Source organism: Phyllobates terribilis, unplaced genomic scaffold (genome assembly GCF_046119375.1).
Source record: "Phyllobates terribilis strain yellow unplaced genomic scaffold, ASM4611937v1 Scaffold_5__5_contigs__length_657084704, whole genome shotgun sequence".
In the NCBI taxonomy this organism is placed as follows: Eukaryota; Metazoa; Chordata; class Amphibia; order Anura; family Dendrobatidae; genus Phyllobates; species Phyllobates terribilis.
This window is the reverse complement of record NW_027362765.1, coordinates 518,380,760-518,406,918: the sequence shown is the minus strand read 5'-3', so window position 1 is coordinate 518,406,918 and position 26,159 is coordinate 518,380,760. Positions and strand designations below refer to the sequence as shown.

The 26,159-nt window shown below is 41.1% G+C and overlaps 1 protein-coding gene across 2 annotated transcripts in view; it reads right to left on the bottom strand.

The window, feature by feature from the left end:
* The window catches only part of LOC141273618 (uncharacterized), a 135,484-nt gene that overhangs the window by 37,722 nt on the left and 71,603 nt on the right, over positions 1–26,159 (bottom strand). The window contains exons 12-16 of one of the 2 annotated variants that reach the window (XM_073685700.1): positions 17,767–17,837; positions 13,210–13,252; positions 11,933–11,997; positions 7,986–8,117; positions 4,367–4,543 (exon numbers count right to left, since the gene is read on the bottom strand). In XM_073685700.1, coding sequence (XP_073541801.1) covers positions 4,367–4,543; positions 7,986–8,117; positions 11,933–11,997; positions 13,210–13,252; positions 17,767–17,837 — 488 coding nt within the window. The remainder of the gene's footprint in view (positions 1–4,366; positions 4,544–7,985; positions 8,118–11,932; positions 11,998–13,209; positions 13,253–17,766; positions 17,838–26,159) is intronic. The other variant, XM_073685701.1, reaches the window with a different exon arrangement.

Here is a 26,159-nt window from a genome sequence, read left to right as displayed (position 1 = left end):
CTAAATCAGAGCAGCAGCCATAGTTAGGAAGGTTATGTGGTGTTTACCCAAACAAAATTCTATTTTGTTATGGCAGACATTTTTTTCTATGAAGATAGGAAGAGCAGCCATAATGGTTGTGTCTTGAATCACCTTCTCAGAAACTGTTGTCAGTTTGTCAGTATGCCAAATATAAATACTAAAAATGAGAGAATTGATTTGATGCAAATACAATTTGTGTGAAATTTTGTGATTCAAACAATTTGCAATTCGATTCACGTGAATCACTAAAAATATGCCAACCACTATTTTACACACTGCCGGAGAAGACTGACATTACCTCTTATGCAAACATGTGGAATGCCACAGAATACCTTGCAACTATCCCATCACATGGTATAGCGCATTCAATTAGGAGGGACCATCAAGCAGAGGCATGAAAGGCAGCAAACATTTTTGGTTTATTTAGGATAGTGAGAGGATGTCAGAGCTCAGATAGGGTTAACACCACATTTTTGCCTACATTCAGTTGCTCCATCGAAGCTTACGTCTGAACCCCTGTAAAACAGGATATGGGTGTATGCTCTGACGAGGCAATTGACTATAATGATGCAGGCAGAGTCACAGTGTGCTCTGTCGTACATCACCTTCTGTTGAATATGCCTATGTTTTCTTTATTCTTAAAGAAGTTGTCCACAACTTTTTATTATCCCCCAATGTATTCAGCCTGTGCACATAAGGGTTTATGTAATTACCTTTAGTTGTCCTTTTTGCCTGTGAGCGGCACTACCGCCGGCCGCTCACAGGCATCACGTGACCCCCGCTGATGTCACGTCAAGTGAGGCGTCACATCAGTGATGCGGTCCCCACGGTGGATGCTGGGTTGTGGGCGTGGTTACCCCGCACGTCACACCCAACATCCACAGAGCGCTTTCCCAGTGAATGAGGAGAGGGATAGAGCGCGGTCTTGGTTTAGGCACTTTGCACTTTTTTTCCCCTTTTCCTACATTTATGATATTTAAAATGAATTTTTGTACTGTATATTTATCTATTAATAAACAATCTTCTTTTGTAAGCCATTTATACTCTTAGTTTTTGTTTGGTTTTATATGTGTGGTGAGCACCCTGAACCCCAAGTCCTTTACAGAAGTTTATAACATGGAGCCGTGAAAATAAGAAAATCAAACTTTTTCCACAAAAATTATGTTTTAGCCCTAATTTTTTTATTTTCACATGGGTAAGAGGAGAAAATGGACCCCGAAAACTTTTGTGCAATTTCTCCTGAGTATGCCAATACCCCATATGTGGGGAAAATACAGTGTTTGGGCGCACGGCAGAGTTCAGAAGAGAAGGAGCACTGTGTGACTCTTTGAACGCAAAATCGGCTGGAATCGAGAGCGGACGCCATGTCGCGTTTGGAGAGCCCCTGATGTGCCTAAATAGTGGAAACCCCCCCACAAGTGACCTCATTTTGGAAACTAGACCCCTCAAGGATTTTATCAAGGTGTATAGTGAACATTTGGAACCCAGAGGTACGACACAGAATTTGATAACATTAGGTCATCATATTGAATAAGTTGTCATTAGTCTTTGCATCGGGTACTCTGGTATGCACCATGTATCAAGGGTGCTCGAGTGACATGCTCCAGTCCCCCCTCGCATGTTTCACGGTTATTAGACACCCAAAAAAAAACATGCGGGGATCGCTCGTGCATGGCAGGCAATCCCCGCAAGGTTTTTTGGCCGCGAAGCATATGGGGTGGAGACTCGAGCATGTCACTCGAGCACCCACGATACTCAATGCATACCCGAGCACCCGATGCAAACTCAAGTAGCGAGCACTTGCGCTCAACACTAGTTGCCATATCGTCATCTTTTCCTTTTTCTTTTACTTTTGAAAAAAATCCCAACCCTAACCATAGCCCAACCCCATCCCTAACCCCAACCCTACCCCAACCCTAACCCCAACCCTACCCCAACCCTAACCCCAACCCTAGCCCTAACCCTAGCCCAACCCTAGCCCTAACCCCAACCCCAACCCTAACCCTAGCACAACCCTAGCCCAACCCTAACGCCAACCCTAGCACAACCCTAACCCAAACCCTAACCCTAGCAAAACCCTAACCCGAGAGTTTATTTTTTACGCCGTTCCTCGTGTGGTATAAGTGATTAGACGACTTTATTCTTCGGATCGGTGCGACTACAGAGATACCAGAATCATATCGGGTTTTTATGATTGACAGCTGTCACACGCTAAAAGACACATTTTTTTGTAAAATCTAGTTTTTGCATTGCAATATTTTGAGAGCTATAATTTTCCCATATTTTGGCCGACAGAATCATGTGATAGCTTGTTTTTTGCGGGATGAGTTGACGTTTTTATTGGTACCATTTTCAGGCACGTGACATTTTTTGATCGCTTTCTATTCCGATTTTTGGGAGGCAGAATAAACAAAAACCAACAATTCAGGAATTGTTTTTTTTTTTTTTTTTTATTCTGCTCCGCGTGTGGTAAAATTGATAAGGCAGCTTTATTCTTCGGGTCAGTACGTTTACAGCGGTACCACATTTATATCGTTTTTCTATGCTTTGGCGCTTTTACACATTAAAAGCTATTTTATAGAAAAAATTATTTTTTTGCATCGCTTTATTCTGAGAGCTATAACTTTTTTATTTTTCGGCTGATGGAGCTGTATGGTGGCTTGTTTTTTGTGGGACGAGATGATGTTTTCAGCGGTACCATTTTAACTTATATTTGTCTTTTTGATCGCGTGTTATTCCGTTTTTTGTTTGGCGGTATGATGATAAAGCATTGTTTTTTGCTTCGTTTTTTATTTATTTTTTTAACTGTGTTCACTGAAGGGGTTAACTAGTGGGATAATTTTGTAGGTCAGGTCGTTCCGGACGCGGCGAAACCAAATATGTGTACTTTTATTGTTTGGTGTTTTTTTTTCATAATAATATTTATTGATGGGTACATTATAATTATATTTTTGGTGGATTATTTATTTTATTTTTTTCAAAAATATTTCTACAATTTTTTTTTATTTTTTTTCCACTCTGACAGTTTTTTTACTTTTATACTTTGTCCCACTATGGGACTTTCACTTTTTTTATTCTGATCGCCTATATTGCATAGGGTATATTGCATATACCTGTTCAATACAGGCTGTCATCGCTGCACAGGGAGAAGATAGTTTGGTCATGCACTGCGCATGTCCAAAAAATCTTCCTGCTGTCTGGTGACCCGGATGTTGTCACCGTACAATAAGTCTTGGGCTTTAAAGGGGTTAAATTAAGTAGGTAGGCGGGGATTTCTTCCAGTCCCCCAGACGCTTAGCATAGGAAAACGGATTTCATAAAAAGATATTTCAAAGCAAGCAAACCTCTACTATGGGCCATACAGGTAAGTATAGATTTACTCTTGATTTACCTGTATGCCCCGTCTCATGCTGCACATAACACATCTGCATCTCTGGCTGCTATGGGCTTAAAAGGGGACAAACTTATGGTGTGACCCCCATGCTCCCCTGACCTCAACCCCATTGAGAACCTCTGGAGCATCATCAAAAGGAGTGTCTATGATGGCGGGAGGCAGTTCACATCTAAGCAACAGCTCTGGGAGGGTATTCTGTCCTCATGCAAAACAATTGAAGCAGAAACCATCCAAAACCTGACAAATTCAATGGACGAGAGAGTTCAGAAGCTCCTTTCGAACAAGCGGTCCTATGTGCAAATGTAACATCACCTAGAATAAAGTTTTGAGTTGAAAACTGTTTGATTTCAGTTTGTAATATCCTGCTAATGCTTATAATTTCAAAAATGACCATTTCTTTGTTCTTTATTAAAATGAAAAGGTTGAAAACTCTGCTGTGCATAATAATTTAGAACATGCATTTTGAGTGCAGTTTGAGTGTTTTATTTTTTTTAAAATATACTGTTATCATAGGCAGTTTGTACAAAAACCTTTCAATTGTACTCTAATAGTTATTTGACTGGAAAATTACAATGACTGCAATTCATATAGGTAATTGGGGAAAATCTGAGAAAATATTATTTGCATAATAATTTGGAACACAGTGTATACCAAGATGGGGGATAATAGTACAGAATTGAGGTACATTACCCCTATAACTGTGTCAGCACCAGATCCTCTCCCCCATAACAGGGCATCATGACCACATTTATTGATTCAACTTGTTTTTCTATTTTCCTCCTCTAAAATCTAGGTGTGTCTTATAGTCCGGTGCGTCTTTATAGTCCAAAAAATTAGGTAACTAAAAATACAATATAGCTGTCAGAATATCCATAGAACCCTTGTGATGGTGAAATGCCCCAACATATTGCATAGCTCTATTATCCAGTGGGCACCTCGAGAAGTTCATACCTTTTGGGGGTTAATATACATATAACTGCAACGTAAATCACAATGCAGTATATTTTGGGAATGTAAATAATGCAATGCGGTGACAATCTGTTCAAAGTAAGACAAGAGCTCATGCAGATTAATATTGCAGTCATTTCTCTTTAAAATGCCAGAATGTGAGTCAAAGGGAACCGACATCTACAAAATGAAAAAAAAAACAATTTTATTAGTTTAGGAAGAAAACTAGCATGTGAAATTAGAGAACCTCTCACTTGCAATAAATATGCATTTTTTTATCTGAACAAAATCCCGTTTTTCTCCTGAATCTGGAATTAATGTTTTTTTTGTTCCTGCACTTTATCGTTTCTGAAATATGGCCTCCTCTACTTTTTTTGTAGATCTAACCCTTGTAGCTAGCTAGGTGTGATTCCCAACTCTTCTTTGTGGATGTTACTGTAAGGTTCATAGCCATTTGGAAAACCTGATTGGGAAGAGGGGTCCATATCTCAGGAAAGAAACAGGAAAAGAAAAGAAAAATTGCCATTTTCAGGAGAACAAAGGCAATTAGACCAAATAAAACAATTTCATATTACTGGCAAGTGGCAGGTCCTCGTTAACTGATAACTGTGGATTGATTGTAGTGTGTTTGATAGAATCGGTTGTAGAATACTAGAATGTAGCTAAGGAGGGATTGGTCGGGAATTTTTCCCCAGTACCTTAGGACCACAGAGGTGTAAATATGCCACTCACCATTAGCTAGTATACTTATTAGCTAGGGGAATTAACTGAATTCATTTTACTGGTTATGGAAATCTTATATATGGCTCCCAAGAATGAGGAGACAGGAATTGCCATTTTCCCCGTTAGAGTAAAGGTGGCAGTATGCATTCAATAGTTATCGTCTAGATGTTTGTTCAACCAACATGGAATCTTCAGACTCCCTTTCCCATAAATAATCAGTTTGGTAGAGCATGCATATGTTCTGAATGGGGAGAGGTGAGTAACTCATTGACAAACACCTCTGAAGGCGGATTATCTCCAAGAAAACAAAGGATTGAGCATTTCAAAATTCAACATTACAGATTATATTTCTGCCTATCATAGGCCAAGCAAACGGTGGACAAACATCAAACACACTTTAGATAGTCAATAAAAATTGTCTAATATGCACTCTTCAACACTGAACTTGCAACATCAAGAAGGAAAAGTCGAGGAATTCTGAAAATTACATGATTGAAAGACATTTTAATGATATGCAAATGATGAAAATCTGGAAACAAATTTTCAAAATATCTCTTGTATTCTGTATTGATTATAAGTTCAACGCGCAGAAATACGTGCGCTTACATGTTTACACGTGCCATATTAATGTTTTTCTGAGCACTTTTCTGCCGCAATGAATGAACTTTGGCAAATCATCGAGATGCGCTGCTGGTGTTGTGTTGAAAAACAGCTCCTAAGACACTTTAGAAAAATGGCTTACCACAAGTTCCACCACCAAATCAATGTAACACCAATTTGTTAGTGCACCTGGAATCAAGACTAGAGGGGTCCCGCTACCATACATTATGCTACCCCACACTATAATCCCAAGAGTAGGACCGGTGTGATATCCCCTTGTGAAAGCCTCTTCATGTAGTTGACCACAAGGTCTCATCAGATTTGAAGTATGGCGCGTAGTGATACCTTCTGTACTGCAAGTGAAAATAGACATCACATACCAAAAGTCACCAAAAGGCATCAAACAGTGTAGACACAAACTATCCGGAGGTGTTTGCATAACATTGGGCTACGAGTCACCCAGCTACAGGTGTTTCATTGACCTCATGCAACTGTTCCGAAAGACTATCATGATGCAGAACCAAGACAGCATTGGAGTTTGGAATTGAAGTCTATACTCTTCATTGATGAGTCCCACTTTTGTGTTGGATGCAATGATAGCCAGAGATTGGTCTGGAGACTACATGGGCACTACCTTGTACATGACTTCACAAGGAAAAATGAAACTCTCTCAGAAGTAATTTTTCAACACAACAACATGTTGTTTGTGCTATTGTGAAAAGCCTGGGTGACTAGTGAAACCTGTTACCATAGTCTGCAGCATTGCCACATTTTTCTACCATCAAGCACATCTGGGATGTCATTGGGTTATTTATTTTACTCACTTATATAGCGCCATTCATTCCACAATGCTTTACAGACATAATTGTCCCCAATGGGGCTCACAATCTACATTCCCTATCAGTATGTCTTTGGAATATGGGAGGAAACCAGAGAACTGGGAGGAAACCCATGCAAACACAGGGAGAACATACAAACTCCTTTCAGATGTTGTCCTTGGTGGGATTTGAACCCAGGACCCCAGCGCTGCAAGGCTGCATTGCTATCCACTGAGCCACCGTGCTGCCCTATTGGTTGGCAAATGCCAAGGTAGCTGTCAGCAGTGGATCTTGATGATTTGCCCCAGTGAATTCAGCAAGGCAGAACATTCCTCAGACAACCATTAATAACCTTTTTGATAGCAGCCAAGATGTCTAACTGCGGGATTTCTGCATTCTGTGATTTTCAGCATTCACAACTTTTCCTTCTTGGTGTTGCAATTTCATTGTTGATGAATAGTTGATGAGTGCATGTAATAAGTCTAATATGCATAGCCACCTTAACCTTAACAGTCCCATTACTTCCAAGACAGTGACAACTACAATGAGTTACTTACCCACTTACAAGTTTCCGCATTGCTTCATCCACTATAAGGATGAATTCACAAATGAACTTTTAAAATGCTGCTTATATGTCAGTCTACTAAAGAAACCCTACGATCATAATGACATCACGAAGCTTTCAGTGCAGAGTTGCTTCACTCCATAAAAATATAGCAGAGTAGAAGCTAAAGCAAACAATCAGAATATAGTTTTACTTTTCTACCATGCACTGTTTGTTGTGGACACTTATTGTGATTGACCTTGTGCATTTATGCAATCCTATAGTTCAGGTTTCATAGTACCCAGAATGTAGTATTAGCTATAAACAGTATGTAGATGCTGCATTGTGTAAGGTGCGGAATTAACAGCATCATTGAATGATAGCCCAATACAGGACTGAAAAGTCAAAAATCCAGCAGACTTTTGACCACAAAATGTGTGATAATAACCAAACGGATTATTGTCCTGTTTTATTTAAATATGTCTGATAAAATGATATACAACATTAATACTTTGGTGTTTTATTTTTTTTCTATGTAGAGCTGTCACCAGATTTCACAAAATAAACTGTATATATTTTTAAATAGATGAAGCTGATGTACATACATTAAATATTCATGTAAAATAACAGTATAATCCTTTTTGAACGTTTTCCAGCAGTAGCCAGACTCATAAAATGCTCACTTTAATATTAGAATAATAGAACTATTCTCACATAGATTTTCAAAGTAAGCATACCAGTCTCATCAGTCAAAGAGATCTATTTAATAATGTATACTGTTCGTAACGGTGAATCTAGTGACAGATGCTATGAGGTCTATAAACCTATATACTGTGTCAGATATTAGATTGCCATGCTAGATCCTATAACGCCTATAAACCTATGTACTCTGTCAGATATGAGGTTGCCATGCTGCACATATAAAACAGTCACTTACCAGTTTGGTAGTATATGAATTTTTTGTAATCTCTTCAACAGGTAAAATATTTACATGGTTCAGAGTTTTTATTGTTTGTCTTGTCTTTTTGCCCATTCTTACTGACACCACTTCATACAGTCGATCTTTATTCTATAAAATACAATTTATTGTTAATGTACTGGGTTCAGCTCCCTGAGGCTGTCATATGTGCCCCGCAGGGCACCAGAGCTCCCAAGATGACATCCTTGAGACAGCAGAAAGCAGGAGAAGATGCCGGCACCCCTTAGCACTTACCCTTACTGCACTGGATTGTCACATCCTAATGGACATGCTACTTTCCAGGGGCGGAACTACCGCCCGTGCAGCCAGTTCATTGAACGGGGGCCCCGAGGGAGAGGGGGCCCCTCCAGCAGGGCCGCCATCAGGGCATGACTGCCCTGACTCCAGTATGGGGCCCAGCCGGTAGGGGCCCCCTTGGGGGCCCCCCTCTTGTGCGTCTCTCTCCTCATGGGGCCCCCGGCCCCATGCTAAGAGCCGGGTCCGGGACATCTCAGCGCTGCGCTGCTGCGGCAGCGCTTTCATGATTCCCCTGACTTCCGGTCATGTGACGGCGCCGTCACATGACCGGAAGTCAGGAGAACCTGGTGTCAGCGATTTGGACGAGCGCCAGGATTCTGCAGGGATCGCATGGGGGTAAGTATAACAAGTTTTTTTTTTATTAAATACAATTTACTAGGAGTGGGGGGAATGGGAGATGCACATGTGGTGGAGGGGGATGAGAGAGGTGCACATGTGGTGGAGGGGGATGAGAGAGGTGCACATGTGGTGGAGGGGGATGAGAGAGGTGCACATGTGGGGGAGGGGAATGGGAGATGCACATGTGGTGGAGGGGGATGAGAGAGGTGCACATGTGGTGGAGGGGGATGAGAGAGGTGCACATGTGGGGGAGGGGAATGGGAGATGCACATGTGGTGGAGGGGGATGAGAGAGGTGCACATGTGGTGGAGGGGGATGAGAGAGGTGCACATGTGGGGGAGGGGGATGAGAGAGGTGCACATGTGGGGGAGGGGGATGAGAGAGGTGCACATGTGGGGGAGGGGGATGAGAGAGGTGCACATGTGGGGGAGGGGGATGAGAGAGGTGCACATGTGGGGGAGGGGGATGAGAGAGGTGCACATGTGGGGGAGGGGGATGAGAGAGGTGCACATGTGGGGGAGGGGGATGAGAGAGGTGCACATGTGGTGGAGGGGGATGAGAGAGGTGCACATGTGGGGGAGGGGGATGAGAGATGTGCACATGGAGGGGTGAGTGCTGCACATGGGGGGATGAGAGCTGCACATGGGGGAATTGGGAGAAAATGAGCTGCACATGGGGGAATTGGGAGTAGGGGGATAGCGAGCTGCACATAATGAATGTGGGGTGGGGGACAGTAAATGATAAATGATGATGGGGTGGGGAGAGCACGGACATGATATAATGAATTGGGGCAGGGGGTGCATGTAAATAATGAATGCGGGGAGCAGGAAGTATAGAGTAGGGGGCGTTGCGGATGCAGGAGTGTAACTAGTAACAAATTGGCGGAAAGAGTAGAGGTTCTAATTAAATTATATATTAAGTGCCTATTTACAGTTAATGGGGGCACCGTGGTGGATTACAATTTATATTTGGAATGGTAGGTTGCATAATAACTAACCATATATTGATGGTGGATGCACGTCTGTATTCAGCTGTGTAATGTAGAAGTTGGGGAATGTGCTCTAGATAACTGTGTTATTTTATGCAGAGACGAGTCCTGGCTGGAAGACGTGATGGCGGTCTGTGCTGGATGAAGGAGAAAAGCGTAGCTGAAGGACTTCACCTAGAGACGTCACCAGTGAGTCAGTGTATTACATGTACACTTACACTATATACTATGTACCGGGCTCCTGTATATAATGTCACTGGTGATCACTGTATTACCTGTACACTGACACTATATACAGAGCTCCTGTGTATAATGTCACTGGTGATCACTGTATTACCTGTACACTATATACAGAGCTCCTGTGTATAATGTCACTGGTGATCACTAGATTACCTGGACACTTACATTATACATACCATGTATAGAGCTCCCGTGTATAATGACACTTATGGTAATATTAGTAATGTGGTGGTAATATTAGTAATGTGGTGGTAATATGTGGTCTGGTCATGGTGTGGCAGTTTTTCCCCCTTCTGTGTGGTATTATTCGGTCACTATGTTGTGGTAATATGTGGTCTGGTCATGGTGTGGCGGTATTCCCTGTATGTGGTATTATTGGTCATTTTAAAAAAAAAATGTATATGACACATTCCCTTAGAGAAAACTAAATAAAAATATATCTAAAAAGAGTATTGGATATTTTAAGAAAATTTTAATAGGTTAGAGTAGGGCCCGGCCAGAAGAGTCTACCTTATCATGGTGGCGGCTTTAAAAATCTTTTGGCCAAAACAAAAGCTGATGGCTATGTATGTGGCACCGTCACATGGCCGAACGTCAGGAGAGCCTGGTGGCAGCGACGAGGACGAGCACCAGGATTCTGCAGGGATCGCATGGGGGTAAGTATAACAAGTTTTATTTGTTTTAAATACAATTAATTAACTAGGAGTGGGGGGGGTGAGAGATGCACATGGGGGGGGTGAGAGATGCACATGGGGGGGTGAGAGATGCACATGGGGGGGTGAGAGATGCACATGGGGGGGATGAGAGATGCACATGGGGGGATGAGAGATGCACATGGGGGGGATGAGAGATGCACATGGGGGGGTGAGCTGCACATGGGGGGGATGAGAGCTGCACATGGGGGGGATGAGAGCTGCACATTGGGGGGGTTATGTTTACATAACTTTGTTGCCTTATGAAGCGCAGGGGGGGGCCCCCAAAAATTTCTTGCACAGGGGCCCACTACAGTCTGTGTCCGCCCCTGCTACTTTCCATTAGGATATGAAAGGGCAGTGATTATTCATGCCGGGATCCTGGTCGCAGGGTGAATGCTGATAACAAATATAGCAAAGGATGGTTATCAGTGTTTGAAGCCGCTCAATCAGAGTGACCACAGCAAGTATAGAAGGTGACAGAAGGAGATCACTCCCTCTTATCCCTCCATGGGCTCCCTGCAGTGCGATCTCAAGGAGTGATGCAACCATGACAACCGAAGACCTTACAATGGCCTCTGGGTCTGCAATAGATTAAAGGCAAATAGACTGTGTCAAAGATAATAGTCTATTAGGCAGATTGGTAGTGTAAAGATTACAAGCTGGTTAATGCTCTGTACTGCACATAATTTCAGAGTATTAACCGAGCAGTCAAGAGATCAAGTGTCCATGTCCCCTTATGAAACTAATAAATATTGTAAAAAAAAGTTTAAAAAAAAGTATTTGTCAGTAAAAAATTATTTATTCTAATTAAAAAAAAAACTTAGAAAAAGATAAATAAATAAAAATATATTATTTATCGGTGAAGGCCACAAAAAACTCTGAAAAACTACAGAACACTTACCATTTTTATGCATTCCTTCTCACATAGAATAAAAAAAAATGATCATATGATCGGAAAGATGTATGTAATTCAGGTTGGCATCAGTAAAAACTACAGCTCGTTATGCAAAAAAAACAAGTCCCAGTAGAACTCTACTCGGAAAAATTAAAAAATAATGGCTCTCTGAATATGATGCAGAAGAAAAAGATTTTTTCAAGTGATTTTCTTGTGTAAAAGTATTAAAACAAAGCCCAAAAAACTGTATAAACTCAGCATCATTGTAATCCTATTGACCCGAACTGTAGCTATATCTGTCTGAATCTGACTTTAGAATGCTCTGATTATACAGGTATAAAAGTGACATATGCACAGTTAGTATTTTCTAACTCCGGAGTGCACAATGTGTACAGAACTGACAACACATCACTGTCCAGTAAAGATCCAATTATGTCTACAATTTCCTTACCCGCTTGCAGGAATCCCTAAAAACTTTACTAGTTGACAATTCTTTCTTCTCTTTAATAAAGTCAACTGCAAAAAAAAGTCATCTATTTAAAATACTAAATAGGAAAACACAGTCAAATATATTATACAGTATATTGAGAACTCATATCATTATCAAGCATTTCATATACGAGATACAAACAATCAAGATAATTCTTTACTTGTCTGCAAATACTGATGTTTCGAGAGCTGCCTTTGGTTACCCCCTTCACGAGATATGACATACATTTTCGTCATGTGTCGGGTCCCTGACTGTGTTGCAGACTCACACTCTGAGCCCGCATCTTTCCCAGCTAATGATGGCTGAATTCAGTGCTGAGATCTCAATGCCAGCGGAGCCCCCGCACAGCCGAGGACTGTCAGACACCCCCTCTTACCACCCTGTGACATGCAGCGTCGCACCTCGAGACATCCCCTCCTCCAAACGCAGGACCCGCAGCATTGCCCACAGTATCGCCCGACTCCTGCTGCTGTTCCCCTCCATGTAAGCTACATTCGGCCTATAAGACGCACCCAAATTTTCCCCCAAAATTTTGGGGGTAAAATGTGTGTCTTATAGTCCGAAAAATACGGTAAATAGGGGACCAAGATCTTCCATTAGCAGCCTAACCTGTCCTACTATTAGTCTGTTGATTGGCTTAAGTGACTGGTCAGCAAGCATGACTATGATGACGGCACTCTGCTATAGACAGGCTACACGCTTGAGCTCAGTTATTAGCATATACTGTACAAATCCAACTTTTCTTCTTCTTATTATTATTATTATTATTACATATTATTATATAATCAAATCAGATGTATATTATTAACAGACGTTTTAAAGGGAATCTGTCAGCAGGTTTTTGCTACCTTATCTGAGAGCAGCCTGATGTAGGCAAAGAGACCCTAAATCCAACTAGGTGCAGCAGTTGTGACACAATCAGAGTTTTTAGATTTAGCAATGCAGCAGAGCTGAGGAAGATAGCCCCACCCCCACCAGGTTCTCTGTGTACATTGTCTATTGACAGGGGTGGCAGAGTCGCATGCATATCAGACCTGACAGTGATGTCTTATTGATAATGTCCTAGTGATAAAACCTTCATTGTAAGTAAACAACAGCACACAGCTTGATAAGTGACACATCATTGAATTCTGTGTTTTAACACCTATTTGATGCTGTCCTCAGATTATATAGCAAAAACGTGCGGACAAATTCCCTTTAAGTATTCTAATTCATATAAACTGTCATTTTTATTTTACCTTTTAGGTCCCCGCATACCTGTAAAATTGAACAAATATTGATCTGTGTTAAAGAAATATGATAAATCAATATATATTAAAAAAAAACATTTATCCTTAAATCCTTAACCTATTCCAGACATGACCTATTTCCGTTTTTGCCTTTTTATTTTTCTGTCCACGTAGACATGTGAGGATTTGTTTTTTGAGGGACAAGTTGTACTTTTGAATGCCAACATTCATTTTACCATATAGTGAACTTAAAAGCGGGAAAAAAATTCCATGTGCAGTGAAATTGCAAGAAAATTTTAGACCAAAATGTTTGACTTTTACTATGGCTAATTAAAAAAGGACCCTGTAAATTATTATACTATATTTACCAAGTAGAGTAATACCTATGGTCATACATCACTGTTTGGGAACATGGCACGGCTCAGATGAGAAGGAGTGTGGTTTGGCTTTTAGGGTGCATATTTTTCCTGGAATAGTTTACAGGTACCATTTACAAAGCCCCTAAAGTGCAAGGCCAGAACAGCAGAAATTCCCAAAAGTGACCCCAATTTGAAAATTACACTCAGGGAATTCATCTCCATGTGTAGTGACTATTTTGACCCCACTGGTGTTTTCTAGAAAATAGTGAGCAGTGGATGTTGCAGAGAGTAAAACTGTGCCCTGCGTTTGCTTCTAGAGATGTGCACCCCCTATATTGTTAAACAGGCTGTCCAGGACTTAACAATTGATAATGTCTCTAAATATGAGATCACTGGGGTTCTGACAATGCTCATCTGAAAACTGCTACAGCAACATATGAGAGGACAGTACAGAGATCTTTCTAATGATATTTTTACACTTAGGCTTGCAACAAGGACACGGGGGCATCCTCTACGTCAGAGCACACCTGTCAAACTCTGGCCCATAGGACAAATCTGGCCTGCAGGGTAATTATATTTGGCCCACGATGCCAGTCGGGGTTATTATTCCGTATGGAGGACTATGTGGGGCCATTATTCTGTTTGGAGGACTATGTGGGGCCATTATTCTGTATGGATGACTATGTGGGGCCCATTATTCTGTATGGAGGACTATGTGGGGCCATTATACTGCATGGAGCACTATGTGGGGCCCATTATACTGTATGGAGGACTATGTGGGGCCATTATACTGTATGGAGCACTATGTAGGGCCAATATACTGTATGGAGCACTATGTGGGGCCATTATACTGTATGGAGGACTATGTGGGGCCCATTATTCTGTATGAAGGACTATGTGGGGCCATTATATTGTATGGAGCACTATGTGGGGCCATTATACTGTATGGAGCACTATTTAGGGCCATTATATTATATAGAGCACGATGTGGGCCCATTATTCTGTATGGAGCATTAGGTGAGGCCCATTATTCTGTATATTGTTCAGTGATTTTGCTATTTTCTTTCAAAAATTTTATTTTGCATTGCCATATGCTGAGAGCTATAACCTCTTATTTTTCAGCTAAAAGCTGTGTGAGGGCTCCTTTTGTTTAATTTTTTGTGTGCTACTATGCAGCAAAAGCTACATTTTTGGCAAGAATTTAGTCATTTTTAAGATATTCAATGTAAGGGTTAAATAATGTGATGGTTTTATAGCTCTGGTAGTTCTGGATGTGGCACTACCAATTAAATGTACTTTTTTGTTTACCTTTGTTGTTACATAAAAATAGCATTTTTAGTTGTGACATATTTTCCATAATTTTTTTTTACTTTATTTTGTTTTGTTTTGATTTTTTCATTTTTACAAATTTTATTTAACTTTTTCCTTCTATGTTCCTTTGTGGGACTTATTCAATATTGTCTTCTCGCTATTCTAATATCCTGTAATACTTATGGATTGAAAAAATTGTTACAAATGTTCCAGCTCCTTGAACAAAAAGCTCTTAGCTTTCTGTAGATCTGGCTAAAAAAATTCCTTTCCACTCATGAAAGATGTTGGGAAAAAAACAACACTTTACAAATGCAATTCAGTGTTATTTGAGCAAAATTGTGTTCAAAACGCATTGCTTTTTCTCTCAACATATTTCATGATTGGAAAAGGAACATTTTTTTTAACTATAGCTGCAGATTTGTATTTGAGAATCTGGAAAAATGTTTCCTATTTTTACAACGTTGTCCACATCTGGTCAGGACAAAGTTTCATGCACTTTTTAGATTTTGCGATTTTTTTGGTGAGCTGGCTTCTTTGTCTTCATGTTTTGGTATAAATAATTATGTATTGTAGTGTACAGGGTTGGCATTGGGGGTAAAAGACTGGGCAATTGCCCAGGGCCCCCACACCCTTGGGGGGCCCCCATCGTCTACAGCAGAAGCTTACTAATAATAGCATTATCAGTGAAGCTTCCGAAGTGGAGACTGCTTCAGGAACTTTGGTGACATCACGGTCATGTGACCGGTAATGTGACCGAGATGTCACCACAGGGGGAAGGACTGAAGAGAAGATAGATTGATGGTAAATCCATGTGTGTGTTTCTCCCTGTATGTGCCTTTGTGTGTATATATTTTAGTGTGTTTGTGTATATGAGCCTAGAATGTATGGGTTTCTGGTAGGTCCTCTCTGCAGCCCATACAGATTGTCTTTCCAAATCAGACAATGTGGTTTTCAGGATTTGTTTCCTTATTTTGTTTCTCATAGTTGAGATCTACCTATTATGTTAATTACAGGCCTCTCTCATCTTTTTAAGTGGGAGAACTTGCACAATTGGTAGATGACTGAATACTTTTTTTCCCCACTGTATGTCCCTGCCTTTGATGCGGGCTTGCACGCTGATCCCGCATCTTTCCGGCACATGATGGCTGACTTAATTAGCCATCATGTTCCTCTAACAGCCACGGGTGGAGCATTGCTCCGCCTGCGGCTATTGACCTGTTAAATGCCGCTGTCAATCTCTGACAGCAGAATTTAACACACACTAGCAGGGGGCGCGTCATTCCACCCACCCATTAGCGCGCCCATAACGTGATCGCATGGTGCCGATGGGTAGCCATGACAGCGGGGGGGGGGTCTGATAAAGACCCCCATGCCTGTCATAATGATTCTCCTGTCCTATGATTCTCTTGTTCATAGGAGACCGTGATTTTCTCTATACAGCACAAGGGGTCAGATGATTGCAACATGAAGTTCCCTAAAGGGAATATTAAATACAGTAAAAAGTTACAAAAAAAAAAGTTTTTAAAAATATGAAAAAAAAACACAAAAGTTCAAATCACCCCCCTTTGGCCCCATTAAAAAATAAAACAATTTAAAAAACATCCACATTTGATATTGTTGTGTTTGGAAAAGTCCAATCTATCCAAATATAAAGAAAATTAACCTAATCAGTTAAAGGGGGTGGCGAAAAAAAAATCAAAATGACAGAATTATGTTTTTTTGGCCACCACAACAATGCAGTAAAATGCAGTAAGAGGCAATTAAAACTTTGTTTCTATCCCAAAATTATTACTAGTATTATTATTATTTATTATTATAACGCCATTTATTCCATGGTGCTTAACATGTGAAAGTGGAAACAGTAAAAATGTCAGCTCCGGGCACAAAAAATAAGTCATCACCCAGCCCCATTTCCCGAAAATTGAAACGTTACAGGCCTCGGAAAATGGCAACAAAAGCAACATTTTAAAAAAAAATTTCAGTTTTTACCACCACTTAAATAAAAAAAAACTATACATGTTTGGTATCTGCATACTCGTACATACCTGGAGAATCACATTGTCAGGTCAGTTTTACCATATAGTGAACATGTTAAATAAGAAAACCAAAAAACAATTGTGGAATTGCACTTTTTTTGCAATTTCACAATTTGCACTTGGAATTTTTCTTTCCCCTTTTCCAGTACACTACATGGTAGAATTAAAGGTGTCATTCAAAAGTATAACTCTTCCTGGAAAAAACAAGCCCTCATATTGATGGAAAAATAAAGTTATGGCTCTTGGAAGAAGGGGAGGAAAAAGCAAAAACAAAAAAATGGAAAATCGTCCCGGGGTTAAAATCCTGACACCTTACACTGACAGAGGCCTGATACATCCAGCTCATGGCAGGGCCTAATAGGCTACCATACCTGGCAAACCCAGACGTCATTGTTTCACCTCCAGATGCCATTCTCAAAAATACAAGTTCACACCAATCCTTAATATAGTGGATAACTTTCTAATCACTTGGGGTGTGACCACTGGAACCCCTAGCAATCCAAACATTGTGTCTTTGAAACCTCTGAATGGGGCTCTTTAGCCCCATCCTGAATGGAGCATAAGTGTATGCATGCATGGTCTCTGCTAAATTTGTTGTCTTTAACACGACAGCGCTTGGCTATTTCTGGTAGTACCATCTTTTTGGTTCAAGGGTATAATGTTAAGGCTGTTTTAGGGCAGAATGTGGGCGCATGGTCTCTAAAATGGGGTGGGTTGTATATCCATATAAAACTAAGGATGTCTTTCATTTTTGGTTCAGTTCTCTCTCGAAGGAAAAATTAAGAAAAGGTTGACAAGTGACAACCCTGAGTGGAAACCATAATTTCACAGAGACAACATTCAGACAAGTCGTACTATACCATATGAATGTCTTTTGGATTAATACAAGGGCAGATTGACTTTATATAGTGAATTTCATTCCCTTTTGCACCTAAAAAAAATAAATAAAAGTAGCATGTTACATTTTACTTAACATACCAAGGACATCTAAGATTTAAATTACCAGCTTATACTAGCTTTGTAATGTTAACATTTCATACAAGACATCCAGTTGCATGATCTTTACCACATTGGAAAGAAATAGGAGGGCATTAGAATTTCTGCATTGCTGGGCAGAGCATATGGCTTAGTGGTTAATAGTTATAATAATTTTATTTCTATGGAGCCAACATGTTCCGCAACACTTTACAAACCAGAGGGAACATGCACAATCTATATAAGACATTACCCAGCAATACATGATTCAACAATTCAGACAGGGTTATTTGAATTGTTGAATAGCTTATAAGCTTACAATCTATAAGAAAATAAAGGGGACACAAAAGGTTAAAAAAAAGTGTTTGTCCTGTATGGTCCACCCATCAATATCATAAATAAATAGAGGTTTTCAAATAAAGCTGCATGAACTAGTCAGCAGCCAGTACAAAGTGCTACTGAGTGCATCGAGGGTGTGAGAATATTATAGGAGCAGATTTGGAGGAAAAGTTAAGAAGGGTGAACAGGGAATAGTTAGATTAGTGAGATGAGGTAATAGGCTGGTCTAATTATTAGAGCACACTTAAAACTGTGGATACTAGGAATTACCCGGATTGTCTGGAGTAGTGCATTCCAAAGAATAAAAGAAGTCTTAGAGATGGGAGTGTGAGGTTCGGATTATAAAGGATGTTAGTCTTAGATCATTATCAGAATAGAGAGCACAGGTAGAGTGGTAGACAGAGATGAGAAGGAGATATAGGGTGGTGCAAAACTGTGGAGAGCCTTGTGAGTGACATTGATACGTTTATGTTGTATCCTATAGTGGATGGGCAACCAGTGCAATGACTGACACAGGGTGGTGGCATCAGTGTAGCAGGTGGACAGAATTTTGACCCTGCCTACTTCATTGAAGAAAGATTGGAGGGTGGAGAGTTTGTATAATTGATGGAGAAAGGTTGAAATTTATGGTGCCGGGTCTTTTTTCTACCTATGTAACTATAAGTTTAGGAAGATAGAGACTAATTAATAAATAGTTGTGGTCCAGGTGAGAATGAATCAGCGCAACAGTAAGAGTTATTGCAATGTCAAAAGTAAAAAAAATAAATAAAGAGAATGATTCTCAATAAGCTTTTGAGGTGCAGGTGACATGAGTGAGTGATTGGATATATGGGGCAAAGGAAAGCTCTGAGTCAAATATAACTCCAAGTTGACGAGCATGCTGCTTGGGAATTATGGTAGAACCACCCAAGGAAATGGCAATTTCTTATTTAGGTAGGTTAGTAGAGGGAGGAAACACAAAAAGTTCAGTTTTGGACAGATTTCGTTTCAAATAAAGGAAGGACCGGTATTAGAGGCAATGATGTTAGGAGATGTGCTGTATAATTGGGGGTCATCAACATATAGATGGTACTGGAAATCAGATCTGCTGATAATTTGTCCAATAGGGGTGATGTAAAGATAAAATAGGAGGGGACTTAAGACTGAACTGTGAGTAACTTCAACAATAAAGGGAAGAGGAGAGTAAGAAAAGTCAGCAAAAGATACACTGAAAGGTAGTCAGAGAGGTAGGAGGAGAACCAAGAGAGAGTAGTGTCCTTGAGTCCAGTAGAACGGAGCATAGTGAAGAGGAGCTGATGATCCAATGTCATTTGCGGCAGCGAGATCCAGGAGAATCATAAGAGAGTAGTGACTATTAGATTTAGCTATTAGTAGATATAAACTTTAGTAAGGGCACTCTCTGTAGAGTGTAAAGAACATGTTAGAACCTTGCTCTTAGGTTTTTTCCTTTGTGGTCACATGACCTTGTTGGCCTATTTAATCCTGCTCCGCCCTTCTGGCTTTGCTGGACTTCATTGTGTAACTACTTTCTAGCTAGCCTGTGCTCTGTATCTAACTCTGTTAGTTTGCTTGGTCTACGGACCTCTATGTTCTATATATTTTGTTTGTTCGTCTGTCTGCTACTATTTCTGTTAGGAGGTGTCCCATTTTCCTCCCAGTCCTTAGTACTTGTAGGGATTCCTTCCCCACATCTATAGGTCTCCGTACAGACTAGTCTACAGGACTTTAGCAGGTCTGATCGCAGGATCAGGTCCCCTGTTACATCGTAGGGATTAAGCTGAGTTCTATCGTAGGGACAGATCTCCTCTCTTTCCTTAGCTCTGGTAGCAGAACATAACAGTAAGTCCAGCCCAGCAAATGCTCTAAGGAAAGATTTTTTTTCTGTTCCATCATGGTGTCGGTTCTGGATTTGGCTAAACACCTGCAGGGACTCTCTTTGGAGGTGACTGAGCTCCGTCAGCATGTGAGTAACTGTCCTGGAGCACATTTCTTGGAGCCTAAGGTACGTTTGCCGGATTTATTTTTTGGTGAACACCGAGAATTTTTTTCATTTAAAAATGCTTGCTTATTGTATTTTCGTTTGAGACCCAAGTCCTCTGGGGATGATTCCCAGCGCATAGGGTTTATAATGTCACTTTTGCGCAAAGAGCCTCAGGAGTGGGCCTTTTCTTTGCAACCTAGTGATACATGCTTCAGTTCAGTGGATAGTTTTTTTTCTGCTTTGGGACTATTATATGATGATCCTGACCGTGTCTCATCAGCTGAGACTGAGTTAAGACGTTTGAGACAGGGATCAGGTAATGTGGAAAAATATTGTACTCATTTCCGTCGATGGTCTACTCAAACAGGGTGGAACGATTCTGCTTTGAAAAGTCTATTTCTTGCTGGGCTCAGTGAAAGGGTTAAAGACCTGCTAATTGCTTATCCTACACCTGAAGATTTGCAACAGGCTATGCAATTAGCTATACGGGTGGATAGGAGACTGCGTGCAAGGGTTAATGAGAGCAAATCCTCTGCTATGTCAGTTTCTGGTTATGAGAATGTGTGTACTAACAGTGGTGAATCGATGGAGATTGGAGCGATGGCACCTCGCTCTCAAGAAAAAGATCGCAGATTTTCTGAAGGCTTATGTTTCTATTGCGGAAAATCTGGTCATTTAATTAAAGACTGTGAGCTTCGTATCAAGAAAGAAAAAAAAATGGTCAGTCATGCCCGTATTGCCTGTTTAAATTCCAAGGGTGTATTTTTAGCTGCTTCCACGATTGCTCAGGAAAAATTAATGGAATTTCGGGTGTTTGTTGATTGTGGGTCTACTCTGAATGTTATTGATGGGGGATTCTTGGAAAGACTCAATTTAAAACCCGAACCTTTATCATCCCCCATTGCTGTGGTTTCTGTGGATGGTTCCCCTTTGAAGAATATTACTCTCAAGGTCTGTGAATTTCCTCTCACTATTAATGGTATTCACCATGAGAAATTGGATTTGGTAGTTTTGAATAACTTGCCTTCTCCAGTAATATTGGGATTGCCCTGGTTAAAATTTCACAATCCTGTACTGGATTGGTCTATCAGTGAAATTAAATCCTGGAGCCATAAATGTTATGACAAGTGTTGTAACGGGCGTATTGCAGCTGTGGATAGGGGAGAATTGCCTGTTCCTATTCAGGATTTTTGGAGAGTTTTTTCTGAGAAGGAATCGCAGGTTTTGCCTCCCCATAGAGACTATGATTGTTCTATTGAATTTGTCCCTGGAGCGACTCTTCCTAAAAGTCGTTTATTTAACCTTACTATTCCTGAGAGAAAGGCTTTGGAGGAATACATACAGACAAGTTTGGCCGCCGGTCACATTAGGCCCTCTAAGTCTCCTGTGGCGGTTGGATTTTATTTTGTAAAAAAAAAGGACGGCGGTTTACGTCCTTGTCTGGATTTTCGTGAGATTAACAAAATTACTGTACGCAATCCTTACCCACTGCCATTGATTCCTGATCTGTTTAACCAGTTAATGGGGGCCAAGTGGTTCTCTAAAATTGACCTTAAGGGGGCATACAATCTGTTGCGCATGAAGGAGGGTGACGAATGGAAGACTGCTTTTAACACTCCTGTGGGTCATTTTGAGAATCTGGTTATGCCTTTTGGTCTTACTAATGCTCCTGCATTTTTTCAGAATCTTATTAATGACATCCTTAGACCTTTGATCGGCAAAAATGTGGTTGTGTATTTGGATGACATTTTGATTTATTCGCCGGATCTGGAGTCTCATTGGCGGAGCGTATGTGAGGTATTACAGTTATTAATGGACAATTCGCTTTTTGCTAAGCTGGAGAAATGTGAGTTCGCTGTACAGAGAATTAGTTTTTTGGGCTACATTATCTCCAGTGAAGGTTTTGAGATGGACCCGGTTAAAGTTCAAGCTGTACAGGAATGGCCTAGGCCTATTGGTTTGAAATCGATACAGAGGTTTTTGGGTTTCGCCAATTATTACAGAAAATTCATAAAAAAATTTTCTAGTATTGTCAAACCTCTGACCGATCTCACCAGGAAAGGTGCTGATGCGGTTCAGTGGTCTTCTGAGGCCATTGAAGCTTTTGTGTATCTCAAGGAGAGGTTCACCTCTGCTCCCATCCTTATGCAGCCTGATGTGACTAAGCCGTTTTTGGTTGAGGTTGATGCTTCCTCTGTGGGGGTTGGCGCAGTATTGTCTCAGGATAACGGGGATGGATTACATCCCTGTGCCTTTTTTTCAAAAACATTTTCGGAGACTGAACTGAATTACGATATTGGTAATCGGGAATTATTGGCTATTAAACTCGCATTTGAACACTGGCGCCACTTCTTGGAAGGTGCGGAATTTCCCGTTCAGGTTCTTACGGATCATAAAAATCTGATATATCTTGATGCTGCCAAGCGCCTGAATGCCCGTCAGGCTAGGTGGGCACTGTTTTTCTCGCGATTTAATTTCTCCGTTACTTACATCCCTGGTACTAAGAATGTTAAGGCGGATGCCTTGTCTCGCAGTTTTTCTCCCATAGTCGGTGCTGAGAAAGAGGAGAACATTTTACAAGAAGGTGTTGTGATAGCTGCTTTGGACTCCGTTTTGGAAGATGAGATTCTTAAAGCACAGGAGAATGCCCCATCTAACACTCCTCATGGGAGGTTGTTTGTGCCTGGGACCTTTAGGAGAGATTTGTTTGTTGAGTGTCACGAATCTCGGTTGGCAGGTCATCCCGGAATCTCTGAGACCAAGAGACTGGTGGGTCACAGTTTTTGGTGGCCTGGATGGCAGAAGGAAGTCATTAAGTGGGTGCGTCAATGTACTATATGTGCTAGATCTAAGTCCTCACATACTCCTGCTGCGGGGTTGCTTTGTCCTTTGGAGGTTCCCAGTGCTCCTTGGACACATTTGGCTATGGACTTTATATATCTCCCCTCTGAGGGTTTTACTGTCATCTGGGTGGTCGTGGACCGTTTTAGCAAGATGTGTCACTTGGTTCCCTTCATCAAACTGCCCTGCGCTAAAACTCTCGCCTTTGTCAAGGAAATTGTCAGACTTCATGGCGTTCCTACTGACATTGTTTCTGATAGGGGTCCTCAGTTCGTGGCTCATTTTTGGCGTGCCTTTTGTGACAGGTTGGGAGTTCATTTGTCGTTCTCGTCCGGATATCATCCTGAATCTAATGGCCAGACAGAAAGGAAAAACCAGGATGTTGAGCAGTTCTTGCGTTGTTTTGTGGCAGACAATCAAGAGGGGTGGTCTGAGTTTCTGCCACTTGCTGAATTTGCTCTGAACAATCATACATCTTCTTCTGCTGGTTGTTCGCCTTTTTTTTGTTGTTCTGGGAGACATCCGTCGTTTGGGTCGTTCTCCAACTTGGAATCTGCCGTGCCTGAGGAGGAGAATTTTTCCGGTGATTTGGAGAGAGTTTGGACGGATGTGCGTGGTAATCTTCAGGAGGCCAACAGAAAATCTAAAGACTACTTTGATAGGAAACGACAGGAGGTTTTGTTCGCTGTTGGTGACATGGTTTGGTTGTCCTCTAGGAATCTGCGGTTGAGGATTTCTTCTAAGAAATTGGGTCCCAAGTTTGTAGGGCCCTTTAAGGTGCTTCAGGTTGTCAACCAATCTGCTGTTAGGTTGGAGGTTCCTACCTCCTGGAGAATTAATCCGGTATTTCATGTCTCTCTGTTGAAAAAAGCTGTTGTATCGGATTGTGACGCCTCTGCCTCTGTTCCTCCGGTGGTGGAGGACGGGGAATATGAAATTTCTCGCATCCTTAACTCTAGACAGTATAGAGGTAGTTTGCAGTATCTTGTGGCCTGGAAAGGTTTCGGACCCGAGGATAACTCTTGGGTGAGGTCGGATGATGTTTCCGCGTCCAGACTTATCAGAGCGTTTCACAGGAGATTTCCTGATAAGCCTGGTCCTAGGGGATCCGGAGGATCCTCTTAGAAGGGGGGGTACTGTTAGAACCTTGTTCTTAGGTTTTTTCCTTTGCTGGTCACATGACCTTGTTGGCCTATTTAATCCTGCTCCGCCCTTCTGGCTTTGCTGGACTTCATTGTGTAACTACTTTCTAGCTAGCCTGTGCTCTGTATCTAACTCTGTTAGTTTGCTTGGTCTACGGACCTCTATGTTCTATATATTTTGTTTGTTCGTCTGTCTGCTACTATTTCTGTTAGGAGGTGTCCCATTTTCCTCCCAGTCCTTAGTACTTGTAGGGATTCCTTCCCCACATCTATAGGTCTCCGTACAGACTAGCTTAGGACTTTAGCAGGTCTGATCGCAGGATCAGGTCCCCTGTTACATCGTAGGGATTAAGCTGAGTTCTATCGTAGGGACAGATCTCCTCTCTTTCCTTAGCTCTGGTAGCAGAACATAACAGAACAGAATTGTAAAAGGTCAAGAAGAGAGTTATCTGAAAGATAGCGTAGTAGACCAGGGTAGACCAAGTGTTCCAAGAGTTTAGAAATGAAGGAGAAGTTAAAGATACGTCTGTAGTTAACAGAGCAGTTCATGATTTTGTAGAAAAGGGGTTATAATGTCGTGTTTGAAGGAGGAGGGAAATATACTAGACGAAAGAAATATTTTAGCTAGGTGGGCAGTTAGGTGGTTAGGTGGGCAGTGACATCTAGGGAGAGGGGCTGGAGGAGCTGAGAGGAAATATGGTAAGTTGTGCAGGTAGTAGGTTGAGAAGAAGCGTGACTTCTTCTTCTGTGACGGGTTTAACCCCTTTACAACCTTGGCCGTATAGGTACGTCCAATGTCGCCTCCCCCTGTTTCATGCTGAGCCCGTATCTTTCCCAGCACATGACAGCTGATCTGATCAGCTGTCATGTGCCCCTAAAAGCCGCAGGTAGAATCGTGATCCACCTGCAGCTGTTAACTTGTTAAATACCGCTGTCTAACTCCAACAGCGGCAATTAACATGGCCGCGCCGGGAGCAAGTCATAAGACCCACCCATCGACTTGTCCATCACATGATCACTGGGTTGGCATGACAACACAGGGTCTGCAGGAGACCCCTGTGTTTGTCATAGCTGATCTGCTATGAGTGCCGCCCAGCAGTCCGCGTTCATAGCAGATGAGCATTTTTTATTTTTTATTTATTTTTTTTTTTTATTACACATAGCAGGGCTGCAGCCCTGCTATGTGTAGCAAAAGCGATCAGGTGATCGCAGCTTCTAGTCTCCCCTTTTAAACTATTGAAGCAAGTGAAAAGTAAAAACAAATGTTTTTAAAAATATTTTAAAAATTAAAAAAATCTAAAAGTTCAAATCACTCTTTTCGCCCCATTCAAAATAAAACAGTTAAAAAAAAAATCAAAGATACACATATTTGGTATTGCCGAATTCAGAATCACCCAATCAATAGAATTAATCCAGTTGGTAAATGGTGTAATGAGAAAAAAATCTAAACGCCAGAATTATGTTTTTTTGGTCGCCACAACATTGCAATCAAATGCAATAACGGGCAATAAAACATTGTATCTACACCAAAATGGTATCAATAAAAACATCAGCTCTGCATGCAAAAAATAAGCCCTCACCCAGCCCTAGATCCCGAAAAATGGAGACGCTACGGGTCTCGGAAAATGGCGCAATTTTTTTTTTTATAAAACTTTGGATTTTTTTTTCACCACTTAAATAAAAAAGAACGTATACATGTTTGGTATCTATAAACTCAAAATGGCAGGTCAGTTTTAGCATTTAGTGAACATGGTAACAATTGTGGAATTGCACTTTTTTTGCAATTTCACCGCACTTGGAATTTTTCCCCCGTTTTTTATAGTACATGATATTGTAAAACCAATGGTGTTGTTCAAAAGTAGAACTCGTCCCACAAAAAATCAAGCCCTCACATGATTGTGTCACCCCAGGCCTGGATGCTACAAATATTAAAGGCTGTGTCTGAGAGCAGGAGGGAGGTTCCCTGGTCAGGGAC